Genomic DNA, 20,659 nt, shown 5'->3' with positions numbered 1-20,659 from the left:
CCCCCGGCTGCATAGTGGGGATTTTTACATTTAGGTCACCCATCAAAAGAATAGGCACATAGGGAAATACCAACTAAATTGTATCTAGTAGAAAGGCCAACTTCTTGAATTATTTATCTATGACAAGTTTCGAAGGGAAGTATGTATTAATTAATATCAAGTCTGGACATTCCTTTTGGTCCCCCCTGTATGTCCTGGTTGAAGGAAGCCTGGATACACAATACTAGAATATGTGTGTAATCCCCAAGGACAGACACCACAGCATCATGCTTAACAGATAACTTAAAAGCCTGACCCCCCGTAGGTTGCCCAAATTGGCCCTTAACTGCTTTTAGGCTGAAGACATCATAGCCAGGCAACCCCCATAGCTCCCTTTCCCAGGTTTCTTGTACGGCAGCGATCACTACTTTATCCTTCAAGACCGACAGGACCGACTCAAAGCCCCTTTTCAGTCCAGCTATGTCCCCGAAATGGAAATTGACTCCTGAGGCATCAGGAACTGTTAAAAAGGGGTTATGAGAACCCTCTTTTTGAATTGATTGTCCCCGCAATCCAGGTCCATGGAGATTCACTCTTTTCTGGAGACCACCACGTTACTAAAGGTTTGCCTGCCCTTAACCGTCTTCCCTTCAAGGATCTTTTCCAAACCCTACTCTTAACTGGCCTCCCTCGACCGAAGGCAGGGGAACATGATTGAATAGGGAGGTATAAAACCCAAGCCTGCATTTATGTATTCATTTCAGATACATTTCACATTTGATTATATACCAAAGATAAATGCTCATTTATGTTTCTCTCCCAGATAAATGTTTCCTCAGTGGTCAATAAATCCTTGCAACTCCTCCTTTGGCCGCTATAGCCATGGATGGTGGCAGTGCTAAGAAGAGGTTTAGTTGGCACACAGCTCTTTAAAAGGGTTTCTTTCTATTATTCAAGCAGAGACCCAGAAGTTATGAATGCATGCAGATCTAAGGGTTAGATGATTTAAAAGTGAACTGTTCGTGTGCTCTTTTAGGAACTCCAGTCACACCATCAAGACCATCAGATTTGGTAAAGTTGGCACAGGAGTGCTGTTACCATAGCAATCGGGCTATTGCTGCTCATGGAGTTCGAGTTCTCACAAATATAGTTGCTTCTTGTCAGGAGAAAGGTGAGTCGTTTGGAAAATACTTTTTAATGTGTGCACATGTTTCGGAGGATAATATGTGATGGTGTTTTTCATCTACGACATTTAGATTTATAAAAATGTTGTTTTGAATAGGAATGTATAATTTTGAGAATCAATCTGTGCCTGTTTTTGTCAAATCAATTGACATTTTCTTCTACAAAAAATGATGCACATAATTAACAAAAAATCTTTAAATACTTGCCAGGAGCATTCGGCGTCTCAAGACAAAGCTTGGCATATCTGTGAAATGTAGTCACATAATGATTGTGGAATGTGGTGTCCTTCCAGCATTTTTTTACGTCTGTCCTGTTTCCACAATTTAGAATTTTTATTAAACCTATCAGGGGAGAGATGAGAGTTCTAGTGGGTTCTGCTCTAGTAGTGTGGAAATAACGTTCCCATATGTTACAAAACATCCATCCGTCTGAATGTGGGTAGTAGTGGTGATTTTGGGTCATGGGTTTTCCAGCACTAGCTGTTGCATAGCTTCATGTGCTTTCAGTTCCTCCTTGCCATCACACTAAGCCATCCTCACTACATTTAACATAACTTCTGCAGCATATCTACCTCATTTGGTCTTTCTGATTTCCTAGTGAGTTGAATAGGGTGCAAATACACCACACCCCAAAGGGCATGTCTAGTTCCTTACTGCATGAAGTTAGCCACAGGGTCCTAAGGGGTACCTCGTAGTTATTCTTCTGATTTTCAAATCTTTTCCATCTGAAAATAGTGTAAGGAGATTCATCTGCAGTTTCCCATTATGGAGATTTCTTTGGTGGGCTGTGTGCTTCCTGGGAAACACATCTTATGTTGCTTTCCAGTGGGCATGGGGTATCTTCCAGGCCTTGGGCCAGGGGAGGAGGCCGTGACGACGGCGATATGATCATTTTATTTTTCATATACCCTCTTCACTTTAGTCCTCTAAGTGCTCATGGAGCCATTATTAGAACAAATGCACAAGGACGACATAAAGTTTGAAACCTGGAAGACTATGTTTATTCTCAAAAGGACACCAGCCTCGCGTGAAAGCAGGGTTTCAAGCAGCCAGGAACCCTGGGGGCAAACCCCTGAGTTTGGTGCAGCCATGTGATTCCAAACATCAAGTCATTCGTATGAATGCTGGAGGAGATTCATATTATCATGCAGATTAGTAGATTACGGTGAAAAATTCTCATGAGCCAAAGTTTTGGACTAGAATGCTGTGACTAATTATCCCATGTAATCATGTTATTGATTCCAAGCATTCTAGTAATTGGCATTGCTTTGAAACTGATCCTGCTTCTGACCTCCTGCAATTCCTATGATTATCGCTAGCAAATATTTTTAAACTAATACTAAAGGAGTGTGTCAGCTCTGACTAGCTCTCTGCTGGTACCAGTCTCTGGATTGTCCTGAATAACTGCTGTATGATGAATGTGACTGAGGTCTATTGCCAGAGTTGGCGTCTAAAGGAACCAATACACGCACTGCAGAAATCGGTGTTTCACACTGCCTTTACCGGTTCTATTCCCAGCGGGTCCACTCCGCCTTTAGACCATGTGACTTAAAAAAAAAAAAAACATCAGGTTGAATAACAAGGAATTTTTCTTTATCTGTCAGCCGTGCCCAGAAACTCCCTCTGGGAGTGAATGAACTCTCTATTAATAGCTTATTTTACTGTTCTAGGGCACATGCTGAAGATGTAAGTGGCATCTGCCACAAATCTATTCGGGAATTTGCGTTCATAATCTTTAATTTCTGTTACATTTATAACTTCTTGTTTACACACAAAAAAGAGGAATTTTGAATAAGAGCTGTACCCATAAATTGTGTTTGCCCTAATACTGATCCAAAATCTTTTCCCGTTTTCAATTCTAGATAATTTGATTTTAGAAAAAGATGCAGTCTATGGGCTTGAGTCTCTTCTTGTTCTTTGTAGTCAGGATAACACCCCTGGTGCTCAAGAAACATTAAAGGTATTAATAGTGTGATACTTATTTATATAAATATGGTGAATGAAAAGCTGTAAAAATCACAGGGAATCATGTTTATTATAAAAGCTATGATTAAATGTAATATATAGTTTGTGTGTTTCTTGATTGACTAAATTTATCTTAAAGTCAGCCATTATATTTAAGGATGTGTGAAACTAGTGTAATTTCCCATTGCTTAATATAAGCGAAATTGTGGAAAAATTACGTGAAGAGCAAAATTGTCATTCACCGCTTAAAATGCATATTCATATCCATTTTTTATCCTTTTTTTAGTCCAGGATGCATTTTGTGCTACAAATATAGTGATAAATCACCCATGATGCAAATAGAAACCTCTCATGTTCTGTTTGTTTATGTAGTTCCTGTGATTAGATTTTCAAGATCTTTCCCTCAACAGGCTGAATTTCCGACCTCTCGTGTGAAATGCCAGAAAGTAGGCAGGATTACGCCAGCATAATGAGAATTTCGCTTGGGCTTAATATATTGACTTTCCTCTTTATGCGATGTATATATTTCATCCTTTTTTCTGCAGATTGCCTTAAATTGTATGGTCAAATTGGCGAAAAGTCGTCCGCATCTGAGCCAGTCCGTGGTGGAGTCTCTTTTGACACAGTTGCACAGTGCTCAGGATGCTTCCAGGATCCTCATGTGCCACTGTCTTGCTGCCATCGCCATGCAGCTGCCTGTTCTAGGAGATGGCATGCTAGGAGATTTAATGGATCTTTACAAAGTGATTGGACGCTCGGCCACAAATAAGCAACAGGAACTTCTGGTAAGGATCCACCATTGAAGTAATATATTTTCTACTTCTTTGTCCTGATAGGTAATTATTGGTTAGGTTTCAGACCAGTGCAGTCTCTAGTTGTCTTCTCTGTAGTCCATTTGAGACCGCTGTTTCTAAAAGAAATATCTCCCCAGGTTCAGGATTTTAGCGCTGACGATGCACATTTTCCTGACAAGTGTGTTCGAGTCTTGTCTTATGGACCAAGAAAGAACCCCGGTACATTGGAGAGTGATAAGATTTACTATGAAAGGAGAGAAGGAAGGCAGTAATTTTGGTAAGGATTAGTCATCCCAGGTTTGACTGCCCCACCAGGGCAGTCAAACTAGTTTGCCTCCATGTGCCCGACTGCTGTATTACATTTCTAATGTTTCACTCATCACAGGCCTATGCAGTGGGTGCACAGGCCTTGAAGAGACCATGTCGGAGGGAGGTCCTGACCAAGGTGGAGCTCAGTATGAGGTTGTGATATTCTTAGTACTATTTGTCCTAGTGAAAAGAGGTGCTGATGAGAAACACCTAGGTGCTGGTTGAAGAAATCATAATTATCACAAATAACCCTAAGGTGTCAATGCAAGGGAACAACAATGCCTTGAAAAGATCATACCAGTAAACTGCCCCTAGGGTGAAGTGCATTGAAGGGATCAAGTTTAACCGGTTTGCAGTTACAGACTGCGTTTTTTAGGTTTGCAGGGTCCAGATATCATGACTCTGAATAATTAAACACCCTTGGGGAGAAAAGTAAATATGTGTTCTTCGTGATTTTTGCTTGGCAGGTAACAGTAAAAGGTGATCTACATCACATAGACCCCATGCAGAAAGAACATTTTACACTATACCTATAGCCAGTCATGTTTTTTAAGACTAGTCCAAAATGGCAGCGTGTTTTATTTTTTTTGTATGTTGATGCAGTTAGGGCCATACACACGCATACAGAAGTAAAGATGGTCCATATGCACAACAGTGCCAATAACCAGTACATGCCTCATCATAAAGAGGTTGCATGCCGAGTGGAGGACATCACCTGGGATTGCAGGAAACTGATCAGAGGCGGTGGAACACTGGGATGTCTGGTGCATTCCAGCGTTCTCCAATCAATAGGCGTTTCAACAGCTCTGAACCACAAAGCACTCTTCCTGAGGGTTCCATGTGTTCACTCAACAGAGCTGGCTTATACATCTGAGGTGCTGCATAGAGGTCAATGACTAACCATGTTTTACATGTTTGCAGCTCATGCAGATGCTGCTCTGTAAATAACAATCCCAGAAAGAGTGTTGTGTGATTTTCTACCCACAGAGGACCTTGCCATCAGTCCCTGTTCCCATGATGCACTGGGCCAGGGACAGACTGATTTGCATATAGCCAGGTTCTGGGCTGGGATGGTGCAGTGAGCTAAAAAACGGTGTTGGATCTAGCCCTGATCTCTTGACTGGGTGAGAGTATTCTGCTTAATTCAGAAACTGTCCATCACCACCCCTTGTTGTTAAATATTTTGTCCACCCTAAGCTTGGAAGGGTATACTCAGATGTGAGTCCCTTGCTCATTGCACCATCAGGATTCAAGCAAGCCGGGCCGACGACGGCTGAAATGCCAGAAACCGGTCCCAGGAACCTTGTTTTCTTCCCAGTGTAAGAATTGGCTTGGTGGTTTGGTTTGCCCTGTTCCCATCATGCACTGGGACAGGAACAGACTAATTTGCATATAGCCAAGTTCTGAGCTGGGATGGTGCAGTGAGCTAAAAAACGGTGTTGGATCTAGCCCTGATCTCTTGACTGGGTGAGAGTATTCTGCTTAATTCAGAAACTCTGTCCATCACCACCCCTTGTTGTTTAATGAACCATGAGGAAAGCAAAACCCTGCTTATAGGTCCTTCATCCCTCCTGTTTGCCTGGCTAGATTCACTGACTCTACACTCCATTCTGGTTGAAAATCTAAACAACATAGCTGCACCGTTTGAATGTCTAAACAGACCCTTCTTAGCATACATGAGCCTTGCAGTGCGATAGGATAATCAGCAATGTATTCCAGCACTCATCTTATCTTAGATGTCTTTCCTCTCCCTACATCTGCCTCAGAAGATTGTACTAGTCCAAAAAGTAATAATAAACTCCCTGAAGTGGCAGCTGCACACAGAGCACTAGATAAGTCTATATAGTCTTTTATAGTTTGAGATGCATTATCTTGCACATTTAAAGTTATTCTCACACTCTCCCTTACACTTTAAGCTGACGTGCATTGATGCTGCTGCACCAAGTTTATCTAGAGCATTTCACCAAACCTCACACAGCTCATCCAACACTCCATACATAGTTCAGACTACAACTACCACTGTTTTCCACAATGCTTCCCTAAAAGGCCTTCCAGGAACCCAACGGAAAACAGAGCATGTGATCGCCCTGTCAAGTTGCCGATATGCTTTGTATCATACAGTACAGTACTATACAGTGATCACGTCAAGCAGGCACTGAAGACTCTACATTGGCTTCATACTGACTCCCCAAACAAGAAAGCTTCCATTTCAAAGCTATATTTCATATAGCTTTACTATGCTTTATGGAGTAAGCAACCAGCTTAGTCAATAAAGCACTGCACAGCTTTATGATGGGATATTGCTTCCAGGTGGCCATCCGTACAAGGCAAATAGACACCTGAGGTTGGGTAATCTGAATCTATTTTCCAACGAGAAGCGTCAGTGACCGCCAGCCAACAGTCAACAAACCAGCAAGGACTCTCATGGACCTCTTTACTTTTTCCTTTGTCCAGGCTGCCATTTTGCTTCTGTTCTTGGCCGCTTTTCTCTGGACCCTGACCCACCATCTTGTCCATTCGATCCTCAAATATTTCTTCCCTTTTCTGTTCTGCCTTTTTTCCATACCCTTGTATCCCTCCCACCCTCCCTTGGTGCTGTGACTGCGTCCCCCCTCCGACTCCACTTAATGGAACTCTGCTTTCCTGTTTTTTTGGGGTCTTGACCTGAGAAAATCTACTATGTGTATATATACATAGAAGGTTTTTTTTCTATCAAACGGCATTTAGACCGATACTCATTAAAATGACCAGTGATTGCTAAATACGCATTGTGTGAATATATGAATTATAAATGCTTGTATATACATGATCATATATTTTTGTATATATATGTTAGAGAAACTATTTTTCTACTTCAGATGTATATATATCTATATTTTTTCATGATGGGACATTATTTATTTAAACCTTGAACTAGAAGTATTTATACTGTCATTTGTGCATTTATGCGTATACACTTTTGAAAATGCATTTATCTCAATGCAAATCGTTTTTAAGATATTACTGGCATTTCTGTATAAATTTAAATGTTTGCCCTTCTATTCAGTTGGTAAAAGCAACATTATTTGAAATTTTCCTGGTATTTTACAAAGCGCAGTCTATCCTTTAAATATCGCTTAATGTTGCTTGTTTTACACTTTTTTCTATGTCACTCACACTTGCAATCACGTGTTTAAAGTGCTAGCCGTTTAAAAGGTCCAGTAAAAACTGTTAACGTTGTCATGTGATCAAGCCACTCCGGTGGTGAAACGCGTTATGGCGGACTCATGAAAGTATAAACGCTACTTGCTTTTTGCACATATCCTGGGCTCGTGTCTGCTTCCTTGGTGCTGACTGGGAATTCGTCGTTGCACCCGACCTTTGCAAGCAGCTTCTTGGATATATATATATATATATATGTATATAGAGATAACTCTAATCGCTAGTATATGCAGTAGACGTTTGTACTCTCTACCATTCCTATGTGACTCTTAGAGTATATCCATTTGTATCTCTTCCTTGAGTGACTTTACTACTTGTACATTTGCAATTTTTTTTCTGTTTGTATCTCCCCCTTGTGTGACTTTACATCTTGTACATTTGCAATTTTTCTTTCTGTTTGTATCTCCTCCTTGTGTGACTTTACATCTTATACATTTGCAATTTTTTCTGTTAGGATTACATGTGTTACATAAAAGATACAAAGTCCTTATGTTTTGCAACTGGTTCTTATGTAAAGTGCTCTGACACCTTCGGGTAAAGTTTGCGCTATATAAAATCGCATTAAATAAAATAAAATAAAACAAAACAGTAGCTTTATCTCCCCTCTAGAGAATATCCTCCTTAAAGAAGACTATAGTTCTCTTCTCTGAGCACAGCTCTGACATCTTAGAGATTTCACTGAGTTCTGTGACTGCTGGTTTCCTGATTAGTGTAGTGATCCTTACAGCTCGACTTTGCGATTAAATGGGGACAGTTAAAGGAAAGCAAATCCAAGTCTGTCCAGTCCTGGCCTTCCAAACTGAAGTTTAATCCTTGAGATGGCGGGTCCTTGTTTATTTATTCTTTTAGTCTGCCAAATGTGTGAACCTTAGTCACAATAGATTCCTCCATGTTCGGATGGAAAGGTTACTGCTGTGTCTCCCATGTTTGCGTTGCTTTGTGTGGCACAATCACAAACATATGTTTACATACTCATCCATGTGCTGAAGGTGATCTTAACCGTAAAAGCATTTTTCCAGCAGTCTGGTGCAGTTTAGTAAGGATACATGACTGTGCTGTGGCCCTGTGCAAACCAGCCCGGTCTTGTTGATGAATCTGTGCAATTGTGTGTTTGCACAGGATATCTTCCTCTAGGTCCTTCACATAGTTAGTGGTGGTGCTTAGTCGGATAGTAAAAAACATGAACAGATGCCTACTCTCTCCCCAGCAGTGGGAACTCTGTCGGAGAGCATGGAGTCAACGATGCAGTGTTCTCCACTGTTCTTCAGTGCCAGGATTCAAGCATCCACAGACACATTCACTACTCACTTCACCTTCAAGTGCACCAGCATTGCCTCCTGAATGGATAGTTCTCAATCCCTGAGGCATAAGTGTGTGTTCTAGTAACTGGACAAATTCATACAATGTGTTTCCTATATTCTGGAGTTCATTAAAAGTTCAAAGGCAGCCTGGGTTCTCCTTCTTGGTGGTTTCAGGCCTGCCCAAGCAAATCTGTGAAACAGGGCAGCTGCAACGTGTATCATACTTGTGCTCTTTCAGTTATGTGTTTTCCTTGCTTCCTCACACGAGGATATACAATTCAGCCAATTCACCCAAGTGACCTTTAGAGGATGTGACCTAATGGCTAGAGCGGTTGACCTCGAAGCTGCGGAACCCGATTTGAGTCTCAGCAGGGACGCTCAACATCCTTTGATTCTGGGCAAATCACTTAATATCCCCTTCCCTAACATAATGAATATGTCCGTCCGTCTGTAATGCAACTGGTGCTCATGTAAAGCGCTTTGACACCTTCTGGTCAAGTTTACATTCTATAAAACTAAAAAAAAATATTGGCTGTCTTTACTCCACCTCCCATAAGTCTTTCCTTGTGCTGAAGAAACTGCTGCCAATGCAGCTCCATGAAATATGTTTGGTGTCTTTCACACCAGAGCACTCGCATTAGTCCTCCTTTGCTAAAACAATCATAAACTGTGTAGGAAAGTCAATTATTACATGGTTTGGTTTTGAGATCTTATTATTTTTTTTTTTTTTTTTTTAAATATATTTTTATTGCAGGAATCAGTAAAACAATACAGTAACGACCAGTATCGTATTATAAACAACTTATACAAGATATAGCCCACCGACCCCCTTCCATAACTTTGCAATACAGCCAATCAGCCCATATCCCTGGGGTTGGGCGGCAAATGCAGCTGGGGTCAGTAGGATGCTGGAGCTGGTCCGAATAACACACTGTCCGTCATCTGCTTTTCTAAACAAACCCAAAACCCCAAAAAGAACCCCCCCCCTCAAAATTCCCAGTTACTGTGAAACCCCCCCCCCTCCCCCCCCTCCCCCCCCTCCCCCCACCATCAGCGCCAGGGAGCTCATCAACATAGGATCCACTGCTTGACCCACGGGGAAGGTAATAGTGCTGTCAATGCTAATGTTTAACGGGACTCGGGTCGAGCTGCTTCTTCACTTTCGGAGTCGCTGGGGGTACAATAATCTCTGAGGGCCTGCACCAGCGTTTCCCATTCTAACGCGGCCTCCTGTGCCTTCTCATTGCCCTGCCTCCAAGCCAACTGATATCGCAGCGCGCTCTCACCCGCCACCCATTTCAAAAGCTCACTGTGCCATCTGCTGCCTGTAGGACCAGCTCGTGCCTTCCAGTTCCTGGTCACCTCTCGCTTAGCAAGTAGGAGCCCCAGGTCGATAAATTTACTGGTGATTTTATTCCGGGGGGTATGGGGGAACCAGTGCAATAGCCCTACCGCCACATCGAATGATAAGTGCCTCCCCGTCACCTCTTCCAGAGTCGCCGCCACCTCCTGCCAGTAGGACGTCAGTCCTGGACAGGCCCATAGCATGTGTAGGAGGTCCGCCTCCTGAGCCGGGCACCTAGGGCATTCCGCCGAAGCCGTGGCAAAATAACGCCTGATCTTTACCGGGGTCAGGTACGCCCTATGGAGAACATAATAGTGGACCAGTTGGAAACGGGCGCTACGTGTGCCCTTCCAGGCACGCCTCACCAGCTGGGACCAGGTCGTCTCCGGGATCTCCCTACCAATGTCCTCTTCCCAGCGGGACTTCAGTGTGGCGAGAGGAACCAACCCCTCGGCAATCAACCTGCCGTAGAGGCAAGTGACCGCCTTCACCGTGCCCGCCGACATCATTACGTACTGGCACACCTGAGACAATTGAGGTTCCTCTAGCCCGTTTTGCCAGTGCGCCTGGATCGCTCGCACAATGGCCGAGTGCAGCAGAAAGTCGCCCCGGGGGATCCCAAAGCGGTCAATGAGATCCTGAAAGGACAGGAGCGCTCCGTCCTCGTACAGGTCCCCGACGAGCTGTAAACCGGAATCCTCCCAGTCCGCCAGTCGTGACCAATCTCCTCCGTGTGGGAGGGCCGTCAGCATCCCCAACGGTATTTCAGGCGCATATGGCGTCCGTAGGCGACCTCTGTTATGAGCCCGATTCCAACAGAGTCGGACAGTCCGCTCCTCCATCGACAGGTCCCGTAGGACTAAGCGCTGTCGCAGCGCGATAAAGGAGAGGACGTGCCTGGCCATACCCGCCCCTCTACCGTCCTCCGGGCCTCTGAATTCCCTGGCTATCTCCTGGGTGTAGGTCTGGAGCTGCGCCGCTAGGTAATACTTCTCGAAGTCCGGCACAGCGAGCCCCCCCTCGTCTTTCGGCCTCATCAGGGTATTGAGGGCCACCCGCCGCCGGCCCGTTCCCCAAAGGAACCCGACCACCATAGAACGCAAGCGACGAAACGTAGCCGGTGGGACCCAGATCGGCAAAGTCCGAAAGTAATACAATAGTCGGGGGAGCGCCACCATTTTGAGCAGGGCGATGCGTCCCGACACGGAAAGCGGCAGCGTGGCCCAAAAGTCCATGCTACCTCGGAGTGCTCGTATGCAACGGGCAATGTTTCCATCTAGGAGGTCGGGTTGGTCGTGGTACACAAATACCCCAAGGTATTTAAAGCAGTCGGGCTCCCATCTGATCTCCTTACTTAGCGCAGGAGTGGGGGTACCCCTACGCATCGGGAAGAGGCAGGTCTTAGACCAATTCACTTGGAGGCCTGAGACCGCTCCGAACTCCGTTAGCGCTAATTCCGCTCCCCGTAATGCTTCGACCGGATCCTCCAGGAAGAGCAACAGGTCGTCCGCATAGAGCGAGACGTAATGTGGGCCCGCCGCTGTCCATAAGCCCGTATAGTGGGCTCCCGAGCGAAGATGCATCGCTAGTGGCTCCACCGCTAGTGCAAAAAGAAGCGGGGATAAGGAGCACCCTTGCCGCGTGCCACGCTCCACCGGATATCGCGATGAAATCAAAGGGCCCGATCTAACCCTGGCCGAAGCGGAAGCGTAGAGGACTGCTGTCCATTTGACAAATCCCTCCCCGAGGCCGAATTTCCGTAATACCGTGCATAGGTAGTCCCACTCCAGGCTATCAAAAGCCTTCTCCAGGTCCACCGACAAGACTACCGGGGACGGGGCATCCACGAATGGTTCCCCAAGCAGGCGGAACAACCTTCGGATGTTCATAGTCGTGTTTCGCCGTGGGATGAAACCGGCTTGGTCTTCATGCACTAGGGAACTCATATGTCCCAGCAGCCTCGAGGCCAAGATGCTGCTCAATATTTTGTAGTCCACAGTCAGCATTGAAAGGGGACGGTAGGACCCCGGGTCAGACGAGTCTCGGCCTGGTTTGAGGAGAGGAACCACCAACGCCTCACACATCGAGCCAGGGAGACGACCCAATCTCTTCGCCTCCCTGTAGACCACCAGTAATCGAGGGGCCAAGAGGTCAGCGTAAGCCGCATAGAACTCCACCGGAAGGCCATCTAGGCCCGGGGTCTTGTTCCTCGCCATCCGTTTGATGGCCCCGCGGATCTCCCCCAAGTCGATGTCAGAACCCAGGGTTTCCGCCACTTCCTGTCCTACTGTGCGGAGTTCCAGTGGGCTAAGATAGTTATCAAGCCTGTCTGGGTCACGTGCGGAGCGACTGCGGTATAAACTTTCGTAGTAATGTCGGAAGCAACTAAGAATCTCCGGTTGGGTGCACACCTCGGTCCCATCCGCCCTACGCATATTTGTCGTCGTTTGGGACTGGCGCGTAGGGTTGGCCAACCACGCCAGTAACGCGCTCGACCTGTCGCCCTCCGCAATAGACCGGACCGTATAGGCCTTATAATCGAAACAGCGGAGCCGTTCGACCTCCACCGCCACCTTCTCCCTCGCCTCTACCGTTTGTGTTTGCAATTCCGGGTGTCCGGGGCGGCTAATTTCGAGCTCGCGGAGCGCTCGGTCCGCTGTGTCTAAGTCAGCCAGGATAACACGCCGCATGCCCACCTTCTTAGAGATACAGTAGCCCCTCACCACCACCTTGAAAGCGTCCCATTCGAACGCCCTAGTACTCGCGGAGCCGCCGTTGGACGCAAAATAATCCGTGATTCTCTCCCCTAGGTCCGCCTTGAAGACACTGTCCTCGAGGATCTCGGGGCGCATCTTCCAGGTAGGTACTGCCGGCGTCCCAGGGAACCAGCGAATGTCCAGTAGGAGGGGGTTATGGTCCGAGATGGTCCGCGATAAGTACTCCGATCGGACCGCTGCCGAAACTAATTCGGACGAACCAAGAAAGCCATCTAGTCTGACATGCAGCTCATGAAGGCTCGAAAAGTATGAATAATCTCTAGACGCGGGGTGATGCGCCCTCCAAATGTCCGTCAAACCCCAGCGGGTCTGCCAATCTTGACGGCCCTTAGCCGTCCGCCGGACCGGGGAATCGGGGAGCGGGGGATGCGAGCGGTCTATGTCTACATCCACTACGGAGTTAAAGTCTCCCCCCAGCAGGAGGGGCCCGGTGAAAAAGTGGGCCAGCGAGCCCGATAACCTGGAAAGGAAGGCAGTTTGGTCCACGTTAGGAGCATACACACAGCAAACGTTCAGGTCCCTCCCTCCTAGCGTGCCTGATATGGCCACGAAACGCCCCTCTGGGTCCAACACTGTCCTCGTGACCTGGAAGTGGACTCCTGCCCTAATCCATATTAGCGCCCCCCTGGCATAAGCAGAGTACGCCGTGGAAAAGACCTGCCCTCGCCACCTACGCTGAAGCGCCGCCCCTTCCGCCTTGTTCAGATGCGTTTCCTGCAGCAGCGCCATTTGCACTCCCCTACGCACTAAATAAGCATGGACCTTATGACGCCTGGACATAGTGTGAAGCCCCCTCACGTTCCAAGTAATACATTTCAAGTTAGCAACATCAGCCATTGTCCCAGAGTGTTCTTGCACAGTCTCCCCGTTCGGGTCCCCACAAAGAAAAAGCATCAATCCTCCCAGCGCTGACGGCGGCCATTTTCCCCAACCAGAACCAAACCACCCAAAAACCAACAAAGCCCCCCCCCAACCACCCCAGAACAGGACCCAAACTACACCATCTAGATCCCATCCAAACCTCTACGGAGATCAACCCCAAAATCCCCACTAGTCCTACGGTCGCCACCGTAGGAAGGCCTTATGGGCCAGGTGCGGGCTGAGCGGAGGCAGTGGGCCCTCGTCGCCCAGGCTACCAGGACTATAGTAAGCCCCCCCCTGTGTCAAAACCTTCCAGGGCAAGAGCAGAAGCCCCCCAACCCTCCCTCCTTCGTTGTCAGCAATAAAGAACGGCAACCGCCTCCCCCCTGCCGGGCCCCCACCCAAAACAAGGCAGCATATCCCGTTACCCTTGTCCGTCCAAAAGGTCCTCCACCGATTTCGGTGTGATCACCGGTGTATGGGTACTGTCTGCCACTGAGTCTTCCGAGTCCGATGGTGCCCCCTGAGCACCCGGGTTTTCTTCCTCCTCCTCGATGACTTCGCCTCTTGCTCCCGACAGTTCCGACAGAACTTCCAACACTCCCCTCCGCTCCGATGATGTCTCCGCAGTCGAGGGCCCTCCCGTGCGGTCGCGGCGGTTCCTGACCCTCTTAGATCGCCTCCTGTGTTCCGGCTCCTCCGCCTGATGGGTCGAGGCGCTATAACCATCTTTCCCTGTCCGGTACAGTTCGAGCCAGTCACAGACCTCCTCTGGGGTGTCGAAGAACTGGGTTTTGTCGTCGACAATGACTCGGAGCCTTGCGGGAAATAGGAGTGAATATTGGATGCCCTCACTCCTGAGTTCACGCTTAACCGCCAGGAAGGAGAACCGCTTGCGCTGCGTCTCGTAAGTGTAGTCAGGGAAGATATTCACCTGACTGTTTGCAACCTGGAACGGGCCATTATGCCTGGCGGCATTTAGGATCAGGTCTCTGTCCCGGAAATGTAGCAACCGCGCCACCACTGGCCTTGGGGCTCGTCCCTGCTGTGGGGGCCGTGCTGGGACTCTGTGGGCCCGTTCTAGAGTGTAAAAGGAGGACAGGCCCTCCGGGACCACCGTGTCTCGGAGCCAGGTCTCCAAGTATCGCACCATATCGCCATCCTCGATTTTTTTCCGGCAGGCCCACCACCCGAATGTTATTCCTCCTGTTGCGGCCTTCCGCATCCTCCGCCCTCCGTTCGAGGGTCTCGATTCGGGACATGGCATCCTTTATCGTCGCAGCCAGGGTTCTCTGCGCCGGTTCTAAAGTCTTCACCGTGCCCTCCACCTCCTTGACCCGGTCTGAGAGTTTACCATGGTCTGCCCTAAGGAGGCCCAGGCCGGTCGCCACCTGGGCAATGTCCTGTTGGAGGGCCGACCGAGTTGCCTCTATCGCTTCCAGTACACGGTCGAATTGTTGCTGGAGTGGTGCGCCACCAGGTCGTTTAGGGTCACCATGCTCTTCCTTGTCCTGGGCTTCAGAGTCTGAGGTGGTCTGGCTGGATCCCTTGGCTCCTTTAGGTTTCCCCATGCTGCCAGGGGCTCTCCGCGAGGGTCTCGGAGTAGGCGTCTCCGTGCACAAGTGTCCAGCACGACCTTCCCGGGATTTCGTTCTCAAGTCTGGTACGGGCGATCTCCTTCTCCAGAGCCTGTGGAGACTCCGCCGCTTCGGCTCACGCCACCGCCACGGCGTCCGAGGGCACCGACAAGGGGGCGGAGATAACCGTCGCCGAGTCGGGCAGGCCCGTTCACCTACTATAGCTCCGGGGCGAGGGCCACCAACTCCCTCGGTTGACCTGTGGCGCCAGAGTGTCGCGCCATCCATGTAGTTGGGCTGGCCAGGAAATCGTAGCTAGTTGCGGAGTCGCGGTGCAGACCACCGCCTGGAACAGAGGGCACCCGCGCCCGGTGCCCTCTAGTGCGTGGGCACCCGCCCGGTCGTCTAATCGAGTATGAACCCGTTGTAGAAGGTCCGAACCTGCCAATGTCCAATGTCTAAAACAACTGAGGATGGTGAAGCCGGGTGCCAAGCGACACCCGCGCGATCTCCTCAACTCCGTATTTTCGATCAAGGGGACAAAGGGGTCCGGGCGCCATGTTGGGTCGCACTCCGCAACTCCGCAAACTTCGGCATTTCTTCGAAGCCACCCCCGTCCAAACTCCACCAAGGCCCCCGGCAGGGTGTCGTCGCCTCGCTCAACCGAATGCGGGGTCTGGGGCGCCCCTCAGCCTCCGATGTTCAGGATAATTTCGGGCTTAGTCCCGGAGCCGAGCTCTCAGGCGACCATCGCCATCGGCGCCCAAGCCACGCCCCTTTTGAGATCTTATTATGTAGTAATGTCCGTATCTGTATGGGGTCCAGTACAGTTCTTTAACAAATCCCTTAGGTAAGGTCTAAATTTGTGTGGCACAGAGCAGTCTCACCTGGTCAAAGGAACAAGTGTAAAGCATTAAGAAGTACCAACATAACAGGTAAGTAAGAAAGACGACATAATAAAAATCCAACTTCAATTTATAAAAATAAAGTGTATTTTTATTTTCAATTGGATACCAAAATGGCAAAAATCTATTGTGGGAAACCAGAGATATAACCTTTCAACGGAAAGTTCATTCTTTTAGTTCCAATAAATCTTTGTAACCGACGTAACAGTATCTGATACGATGGCTAGCACGACTACCAGTCCTCTCTTGGATTGGCCACAGCAGGTTGGGCGCGATTCACAGGGACCACTTAGGTCTAGGAAGATATTCCAGGTCCAGCAGTCTCAGAGTGCTCACAGTAGATTTAATTAAGAGCACAGTTCTAGCCAATAAGTGGTCATGATGCTGGGGATGCTGCTGCTAGAACTATGAAAGATGCAGTGAGTGTTTCTGGGTCGAGCCCAGGGTCCATGCACTTCGAGAGTTGCCTCAGAACTCGATCCCCCACGAATACTCAGTGAAGTCCAGTGCATATCCTGTTGCCACTGGTTGACTGATCTCCAGTTACAAAGGTCTTAAGCAGTTGTCCACAGGTGAGTGTCTTTCTTGCCGGAGGATCAGGGTCCATTTTAACGATGGTCACTGGTCCCAGATACTTGGGCATACCTTGGATAGGTCAGGACTCTGTTTCCCAGCAGGCACTTCAGCATCCAGCAGCGGGAAGGTGATCTTGGGAAAGAGGGCTCTCATAATTGCAGGGCAGGTTTCCTTCAGCTTTTATGTCCTTGGAGCTGAACAGAGGCTAATCACATAGCCCTTGGAGTCACTTCTTCTTGCCTGGCACAAGTGGATGCTTTTACTTTCCACAAGTGACCACTGCAGGGATACTGTTTTTGGTGAATCCCTCGTGTTCAGCAGGTGCAGCCCAGGCTTTGTTGCGGCTTGTTTTTGTTGCATCCAGGGAGCAGCAGAGCAGTCTTCCTTCAGTTCTGGCTACAAGTGGAGCTCTACATCCACGAGAGAGCACAGCAGGCACACACCTATTTGCCAGTCCCTTGAGTTCCATTATAGACAAATGGGGTTCCCCCAGAGAGTGTCAAAGAACCTTGGAATCAATTCAGTCAAAAAAACAATTGGTCCAGACTTTAGAAAAGTTCAGTCCAAACGGTCGTAAAAAAGATTATTCTGTATATAGAGTAATATCACAGAAAGGACCAAACGTTCCTTTCCCTGCACGGACAGTGAATCTGGTTTCCAGTTGCAGATAGAGCCTTAGGGAGGCTTTAACGAAGATGGGCGGTGTGCTCCTTCGATGAGGATCACTTTCCTCTCTACAGTTGTGAAATATTAAGCCCCCGTCTGCATGGGCGTAGATTAAGATTTCTCTGGCGAGGTCCCTCTGATTTAACTCAGTCTGGATGTCGCTTGGTGCTACTGTGAATTATGGACTAATAATTTTTGGAAACACATAAGGGACCCTACAGGTTCTTTGAACATGATTTAATCCTTATAACTCGGAAAACATATAGATTATCGACTGTCCAGGCTATATTATGGTTGCTTTTTGTCCTGATGAAGACCAGCATGCGGAAATAGAAATTATCCTCTTTGCGCAAGACGCGTCGAAACGCGAAATTGTACTTTTTTGACCTGTAATACAACTCATTGACCCTCCTTTAGATTTCAGGATGATGTCTCTCTGAAATTGTAGTATCCTTCTAAAAAGAGGTCATCAAAGTAATAAGGTATTGCAATGACACTGCATACAAGCTTAGCACTGGTTCGGCCACTAAATAATTAACTCAAGCCATTGCTATACAATATGTAAATCTAACGTCGATACCAATTGTTGTTTTGACTGAGTCCCTTGAGTTCAGAAGGGGCAATCCTTCCTTGGTACTTCCTCTATATGCTGTGTCTAGGGAGCAGCATGGCAGTCCTCCTTCTGTCTTCTTGCCAGTCGAGCAGTGATCTAAGAACTGTAGGTATGGGGTGCCACTTTTATTCCATTTCCTTGTTTTTGGGCGGGGAGGACTCACTAGCTAATGGAGGAATAGTTCCCATGAGGTTACCCTTCCCACTTTGTGTCACTTCCTGGGAGTTTGGACGTCAAGCAATCCTGGTATACCCCTCTCTACCCTAAACCAAGATGGCACACGCATTCTTCCAGGTGTGAGTAACTCTGGGCACAGACTAAGGATGTACCCAGCATAATGAGCCACTCCTCCTAGAAAACTGGTTCTGCAACAGGTTTTCACCCGCTGGAGGAAATGCCAGCCTGCCTCCATACACAAAGGAGCAGGCAGGTGAAGGTGTAATTGCCATTTGCTTCACTGAGATCGTAGTAGCCTCTAATAAGCTGGGCCATCTGTGGCCAATGCCCAGTGGTCCTCCTGCTGGAGGAGATAATACCTCCTCTTCAGCAATTCTCTTTGTTCCCTGTTCCTGGGAGTGCTTCACACTTCCTATTGGGGGTGACAGCATGTTGTCTCAGGTGATCACTGTTGCAGACATACAGGAAAGGTAACCAAAGGTTTGGGCAACAAAGTGGTGACTTTCTGAAGTCAGCTGCAACCTTCTGTTAAAAGTTACCTTAAATCTGATCCCAGCAATGAGTTCGGTTTAATGTTACAATGAATTGGGACCAGCGACCTTGCTACAGTGAAAACAGAAATTTGTGTTTTTACTCTCAGAGCATTTTAGGCATAAAAGGAACATGCCCTTCTTTTTAATATTAAGCAACCTTCTGGTAGGATATAAAAGCTTTTCCTTGGGGTGACTTTTTAATATTAAAAAGGAAGGTTTTGACCTGGCAAAACAGTATATCTTACCATGTCGAGTTGGCAGGTTTAACCTGCCCAATCAGGTTGCAGTGGCATGCCTAGAGTCAGGTTTTCACCTTGTAACAGCAGAGGTGCCAAAATTAAGTGCTGCAGCACTGATGACATTTAACATACTAACCCTGGGCACTTGTACTATATTTTAGGGACTTCTAAGTAAGTTCATTGAGGCAATCTGATATTAGCCAATTGTACGTGTACCTAGAAGATCAGAGAATATGAACTGGGTCCTGGACAGCAGGGCCCAGTGCACTAGAGTCGAAAAACCAGCAACATCAGTCCAAAAACCTGTGGGTGGGGTTGTTCATACAAAAATAACTCCTTTCCTACAAATTGGTTTTGAAAACCATTGGCAATGTTTGGTTATGCCTAGGAAGTTCATACTTTATTTTAAATGCCTTTCCAATGGCAGCCCCCCTGCTCCTGCCCCAAGAAGAACAGTGTTTCCACTCGTATCCCTAAACTTGATACTGCAGAAGATCTTTGGCACTGGTGGGTTTGTAACTACACAAGGGTCACTGTACTACCTTCTTGCTAACAATTTTAGTGTGCCTAACCTTCACGTAGGCATGAAAGCACATTTGTGAATCAGTCCCTTAGTATTGTTGTCTTAAACAGTGGTAACCTTTTTTCCTGCTGTTACCCTGAGAGGAGATATAAACAGTTCTCTCTCCCAAATGAGTTCATTAGCTATGGGGTTCTGCTAACATGCCACATTTATAATAGACACATTTATATCTTTACATGTTCCTATTTCCAACATACACATTCTTTTTGAGGTAGCACCAGTGGTTGGACCTGTATAATATTGGTAATAACTGAGTAACAAAAGTTGGGCCTCATGTTTGCATTCTGCCTCTTTCCAGGTATTTTCACTACTTACAATAATTCCCATGGGCAGATGCTTCTTACTTGTTTGTAAAGAATGAAGATATGTTGAGTTTCATTAAAATATTTTTGTTTGTCTCTAGGTGTCTCTAGCCACTGTGATATTTGTGGCTAGTCAGAAGGCGCTGTCTTGTGAAGTCAAGACTGCAATTAAACAACAGCTCGAGAACGTCTCCAATGGCTGGACTGTTTATAGAATTGCTAGGCAAGCCTCCAGAATGGTATGTGCTTCTTCTGTGGTATTATTTCTACAAAGATATTGATGACACACCAGGTCTTCTGAGAGGGAAAATGTGCTTCGTCCACTCTGCATGGTTCTACTGCCATCAGGATAAAACCCAGACCGTAAACTGCTTAGATTGAGAGATTATCCACTGGGGACCAAGAGAGCAGAAGGAAAGCATGGGAATGCTTGCCTGACACCAGATGGAATGAAAACTTGTCCACTCCTCTCGGGTGCTGAGAAGTATTCCATTTTCCACTGAAGACTGAATTAGGAATTGTTACACATAGTGGGGGTGAGAAACCTGACCCTCTCAAAAAGCTTAAAAATAGAATTCTGGACTTTGGAATGAGAAGAGGCTGCTTGGTAATATTGGGGCTAGTGAAAATCATAGAGACGGAACTGAGAACCAACAAGGTGTCAAATGCTAGGTAATTTTTTACTGGGGGCACTCAGCTCGAATTTTCCCCAATGTGCAAGAGAATCTCAGACATATGTTTCATCATGTGATATCAGCACAAATTAAACAGT

The 20,659-nt window shown here is 47.1% G+C and overlaps 1 protein-coding gene across 2 annotated transcripts in view; it reads left to right on the top strand.

Moving 5' to 3' along the window:
- INTS7 (integrator complex subunit 7) overlaps positions 1-20,659 on the top strand; it is a 363,775-nt gene that overhangs the window by 280,016 nt on the left and 63,100 nt on the right. For both annotated transcript variants that reach the window (XM_086927848.1, XM_086927847.1), the window contains exons 9-12: positions 1,016-1,150; positions 3,026-3,123; positions 3,674-3,913; positions 19,989-20,126. In XM_086927848.1, coding sequence (XP_086783974.1) covers positions 1,016-1,150; positions 3,026-3,123; positions 3,674-3,913; positions 19,989-20,126 — 611 coding nt within the window. The remainder of the gene's footprint in view (positions 1-1,015; positions 1,151-3,025; positions 3,124-3,673; positions 3,914-19,988; positions 20,127-20,659) is intronic.

Source organism: Lissotriton vulgaris, chromosome 6 (assembly GCF_964263255.1).
Source record: "Lissotriton vulgaris chromosome 6, aLisVul1.2, whole genome shotgun sequence".
In the NCBI taxonomy this organism is placed as follows: Eukaryota; Metazoa; Chordata; class Amphibia; order Caudata; family Salamandridae; genus Lissotriton; species Lissotriton vulgaris.
Note: the sequence above shows the minus strand (reverse complement) of the source record. Positions and strands in the feature narration are given on the sequence as shown.